Raw genomic sequence first — 5727 nt, 5'->3', positions numbered from 1 at the left:
ATAACTCTCCTCAACTTCCCTAGTGAATGCTGAAAGCACAAGGACACATATTCTCACTCTGCTTTGCCTTTTCCTAGACCTAATGCAGACTAGGACTCTCTCCCCTCTCCCACCTGCTCCCTTTCTCTATGGGAGTGTTATCGCCAACATGTTGTCATAGATAAAACCACACGATATGTGGTTTTCTAAAGGGGCTATACCATTTTACATTCCTACCAGCAACCTGCGAGGGTCCCCATGTCTCCACAGCCCTGTCAACACTTGCTATTGTCTGCCTTTTTAAAAATTATTATTATTATTACTATAGCCATCCTCGTGGGTGGTGCCTCAAGTAGTTTTTGTCAAAGCCTTTATCGTTACATATTTAATTCATTCAACTTAAGGCAACTGCCATATTAGCTACTCGCAAAGCCGGTTTTCATTACTAAATCAACCAGCCGTATAAGCTTTCTCCAAAAACGAAACCTCTCACTCATTTTCAACTCAAACATTCTCATCCTCATGAAAATCATCCTGCTTTTCAGCTCGATGTCTACGTTATACAGGCACTAAAACAAAGAGAGGAGAGAAAAAGTAAAGGGCCTCATGGTAACTTTGCCGCCTGAAAAAAGCATCCCACCACCCTCAGTGTCTCACTGACACTCTGTAAGGATCTTACGGGATTTTCCTGGAGAAGCCACCGGGCAGTCTCTCACAGAAGTCTGAGGATGGGAGAGGCGAGGGCATGAGAGCTTATCATCCCCACCCCTAGGATGTACCTGGAGCCAGAGGCCGGCACCAAGCTATGTTCTTAGCAGAAACATTTACCAAGACGGGGAGAAAAAACAGAAGCATGCTGTGCTGCCTTGAACAAACAAGGTTTCATACAACCACTATTTCCAAATTTTCCCTTTCTTTGGGCTCTGTACATGTTTTTACACCTCAATATAATTAGTATTTCACATGAGTGAGGTTGGGTTTTTTTTAAATAACAAGGGCAATTGTCAAAGGGATATGGGAAAAGACAAAGAGCAGCAGGCTTGGGTTTCAGGAGGGGCCTTACCCCGGATCCCTTCACCTCCTCAACTGTCACTCAAGCCAGGTGCCCCTGCTCGGGACTCACCCGCAGCTGCGACTGTTGGGAGCTCTGCACCTGCAGCCAGGCCCCGGACTCCAAACCTCGATTGACAGGACCGCTGACTAATCACAGAACCAGGTGTCCTTTCACCAGCCCAATCACAGCTGCTGCTCGGGAGACTCAGCCCTGGGGGCGGGGGGGGCGGGCCAAGGCGAGGGCGGTTAGAAACACCGGCCCAGCCTCCAGCAGCAGCCGATTTCGCGTTGTCACGATGACTCTTTCTAACAAGTTAACGTTGGACAGGCTGGATGTGAAAGGTAAACGGGTCATCATGAGAGTAGACTTCAACGTTCCCATGAAGAAGAACCATATTACCAACAACCAGAGAATCAAGGCTGCACTCCCCAGCATCAAGTTCTGCCTGGACCACGGGGCCCACTCAGTCGTCCTTATGAGTCACCTAGGTCGGCCTGATGGTGTCCCCATGCCCGACAAATACTCCTTGGCGCCTGTTGCTGCTGAGCTCAAGTCCTTGCTGGGTAGGGATGTTCTGTTCCTGAACGACTGTGTGGGCCCAGAAGTAGAGAAGGCCTGTGCAAACCCGGCGCCTGGCTCAGTCATCTTGCTGGAAAATTTACGCTTCCACGTGGAGGAAGAAGGGAAGGGCCAAGATCCTTCTGGAAATAAGATTAAAGCTGAGCCACAAAATATAGAAGCCTTCCGACAATCCCTGTCAAAGCTGGGGGATGTCTATGTCAACGATGCGTTTGGCACGGCTCACCGGGCCCACAGTTCCATGGTGGGAGTGAACCTGCCTCAGAAGGCGTCCGGATTCCTGATGAAAAAGGAGCTGGAATACTTTGCCAAAGCCTTGGAGAACCCAGAGAGACCCTTTCTGGCTATCCTCGGTGGAGCCAAAGTGGCAGACAAGATCCAACTTATCAAAAACATGCTGGACAAGGTCAATCATATGATCATCGGCGGTGGGATGGCTTATACCTTCCTTAAGGTGCTCAACAACATGGAGATCGGTGCCTCCCTCTTTGATGAGGAGGGAGCCAAGATTGTCAAAGAGATCATGGACAAAGCCCATAAGAACGGCGTGAAGGTTACCCTCCCCGAGGACTTTGTCACTGCCGACAAGTTTGAGGAGCACGCCAAGGTTGGCCAGGCCACTGTAGCATCAGGCATTCCTGCTGGCTGGATGGGTTTGGACTGTGGTCCTGAGACCAACAAGAAGTACGCTGAAGCTGTGGCCCAAGCCAAACTAATCGTGTGGAACGGACCTGTAGGGGTGTTTGAATGGGATGCCTTTGCTAAGGGAACCAAAGCCCTCATGGATGAAGTTGTGAAAGCCACTTCCCGGGGCTGTGTCACCATCATAGGAGGTGGAGACACTGCCACTTGCTGTGCTAAATGGGACACTGAGGATAAAGTCAGCCACGTGAGCACTGGAGGTGGAGCCAGTCTAGAGCTTCTGGAAGGTAAAGTCCTTCCGGGAGTGGATGCCCTCAGCAACCTGTAGTTGGCAAAAGTGTTCCTTCCTGCTGCTTCCTGCCCACCAGCCTTTAAGTCAACCTAGTGCTTTTACATCTTAACCTGACCCTGGTTAAAATCTACGGTGGTATCAAAATCAGGCAATGACCAAGCGATGGACCATCAAGAATTCTTAACAGCAGCACAGCAATGCAGTTCACCTTAGCTCTGTCACGCATTTACCTACTCTCTTAAAGATCTCATTTGGACTTCACCACTGTGATTCGTAGGGTTGACTATTAAAGTGAGTTAAATAAGCCGAATCTCTCCTCCTTTTTTTTTTTTTTTTAGTCTAGCTTTGTTATTGTTTCACTGTTTGAAACATGGAAACACGAAGGGTGGGGTAGAAGTTGACAGACTCTTACACCATAAAAGTACCCAAATAAACTGAGAAAAAAAATTACATTTAGAACTCATGAGTACCATTAAAGCTCTGCTACGAGAAAATCTTACTAAATGAGGAAGACGAGATGTAAATCATTCTTATTAAACCCACGAAGTTAAAATGAAGACCTTAAACCCAGGGAAGTTATGTCTGTGTGTCTGGGTGCTCAAAAGTATACACACATGTTTGCTAGAATGGGAGCTACGAATCAAATCCAGGTTTCAAATGGAGAAGTAATTGTTTTCCTTTTAGAGCAGATATTGTTTAATAAATAGATAATATAACTGCTAAACTAAAAACTGGATTTTTGAGATACATAAGAAATATGTATAAAGATAGTTTAGCCATGGGGAAAATGGAGATATAAAACCTCCTTTGTATTAGAAAATAGAATAAGAAAATACTAAGAAATGTGGAAGAAATGAAAATACCTAGTGGGGAATACTTTGCCTGATTATGTAGACAGAGCTGGTTTGGGGCAATGTTGTTGTCAAATTAAGATTAAAAGTGCAGAGTAAATTATCCCAAGTGTCATGGCCTATGTCATAGCCGCAGATCAATTCTATATAGTTGACATCCTGAATAATTGAACTTAAAATGTAATCTTAACATACCTAAAACGTCAGCTTATTTCTAAGGACAATGTTAATAGTGTCATTGTAATTCAGGGAAGATGTAAGAGTTAAAGTATAGACTTAAAATAAGTAAAAAGAAGCCAAAATTATAGCAGTTGGAACAAGGTTATAGCCTATTACTCTGCTGCATATAAGTCTAGTGCACCTAGATGGGCCCTTCATCATGAGGTCCTCTAGAAAACCAACTAGTGAGACAAACCTGCTACTCTCAATAAGTGAGTTCTACTTTGGTGTCTGAACTTTTACTACTTGATAGCCAGCCCAAAGGTGGAGTTAAAGAAAAGCAATGCATTTAAAAAAAAATAATACAGGAACCAAAAAGTTCAACTTTTCCCCCCACTTACTCTATTGGCTATTAGTTTTGTGATAAGTCTTATTTTACAAGGCAGGGTGGGAATGTATTCTCTTTAGTTGGATAGCTTGTATTCAACTAAAAATCATTAGATTCTATTACTAAAAGGAAATAGGGGGTAATAAATACTGGAGTAAAATTAATGGTTTCTGATAGACTGCCAAAGACACGGGGAAAAAAATCACGCAGGGATACCCAATGTGGAAAACTAAAAAGTACATTTATTTTTCTTATAACTGCAACACCTCTGTCTATACACACCCAATATCGAATGGCAGAAAAGAAATAGGAAACTGCAGTAAGAATCCTCACTTGAAAAAGCCATTGGTTCATTACAATTATAAATAAATCATGCTGGGTCCAAGTTTCAAGAACTCCCCGACCTGGCAAAGAATTTCTTTGTCTAGACGCTGGCTTTGTTCTCTGGGAGGAAGTTTCTTATTCATTCTCCTTTCTGGCCCCAAATTTGGTCACCTGGGAAGTTTTCCTTATTTCCTAATCTTTCTGAAGCCGATGTTGGAGAGTTGGGCCACAACATTGGGCCACCGCAGAGCTGCTTAGCTTCCCTCTTGCTGGCACAGTTGTAAGAAAGCAATGATTTCCTGCCATAGCACACAACTAAAAGCCATTCAAAGCCAGGCCAGAGATTTTTCAACTTTCTATGTAATTACATGTGAAAGAACCTCATCCTCTGATTCTTGCTTTTAACTGATTTGCCTGGTTGCTGGGCCCTCCTTTCCGCCCCCTTCTTCATCTTAAGGGTGGTTAACTCGTGGCCCTCTGAAAAGTAAGCAGGGAAAGAAGGCAGTGCCTACAATCTGGTCTTTCCCTGTTGCCTCCATATATTCTTGGCTGAAAAGTCCAAACATTTGAGAAAACTGTGGCAGTCTTTTCGTTGCTGCTGTGGTTTGTGACATTGAGACAGCTTTTTCGACCTGGAGAGAACTCACTTTCCTGGTCTATTAGCCAATTTAGGTTGCAGGCAACAAGCAGATTGTCCAATATTTCCTGGCCATGCTCATTTTTAAAGGCTAGTTTTAATCTTTATTTCGCTTAGTGTTAGTATTAATATTTTTTACTGATAAAATATTAATATATTTGATTTTGAGGTTCCAGTCCCTCCTGGGATGGGTAATAGATGACATATACACCAAAATATCATTCTGAAATATAAAAGAGTTAGGGATTACAAAACATGTGTGGCTGTAAGGGTTTTGAATAAGGGACCGTGAACCCACGTATCCTCCTACCTTCTTATGTGCACATGCGGACACACACACACACACACACACACACACACAAATAGGTGGAGAGGGTTAAGAGGTACAAACTTGCAGTTGTAAAAAAAAAAAAAGCTCATTTTTGTTGTATTTTGCTTAAAATACCATGTAATAACAAAACAAAACAAAACAAAACAACACTGATATTCTACTTCTTTCCAATGCTTTCTCTGTAACTTTAAGTCACATAGGACCATGTTCTTTCTACTACAAATGCCACAGGAGGAAAACAGTCACTGCCTCCCGGCCTTCTGTACCTCTTGACCCATTCCCTCCCACCTGACCCCTAAGTAAATGCCATATTTGAGCATTTTTAAGGAAGCATCCCACTTACCATCTGCATTTTCTACCTTAGCCTATAAACTGGTGGTTCTCAACCAAGGACAAGTTTTCCCTGTAGGGGAACATTGCCAAATGGACACACTTTTGTTTGTCACAAATGGGATGGAGAGGAGGGGCTGTAGGCATCTAGCACTTGCCAC

General features: G+C 43.7%; 1 protein-coding gene across 1 annotated transcript; it reads left to right on the top strand.

Moving 5' to 3' along the window:
- The first annotated feature begins 1328 nt into the window (after positions 1 to 1328).
- Positions 1329 to 2582, top strand: PGK2 (phosphoglycerate kinase 2). Its single transcript, XM_016212712.2, has one exon. The coding sequence runs from the start codon at positions 1329 to 1331 to the stop codon at positions 2580 to 2582; it is 1254 nt and encodes a 417-aa protein (XP_016068198.2).
- Positions 2583 to 5727: the final 3145 nt, after the last annotated feature.

Source organism: Miniopterus natalensis, chromosome 5 (genome assembly GCF_054644295.1).
Source record: "Miniopterus natalensis isolate mMinNat1 chromosome 5, mMinNat1.hap1, whole genome shotgun sequence".
Taxonomy (NCBI): domain Eukaryota; kingdom Metazoa; phylum Chordata; class Mammalia; order Chiroptera; family Miniopteridae; genus Miniopterus; species Miniopterus natalensis.
This window is presented reverse-complemented; position numbering and strand designations above follow the sequence as displayed.

What these genes read in the sequence shown, in the direction of transcription:
- PGK2 (XM_016212712.2), top strand. Translation starts at nt 1,329, where the DNA reads ATGACTCTTTCTAACAAGTTAACGTTGGACAGGCTGGATGTGAAAGGT.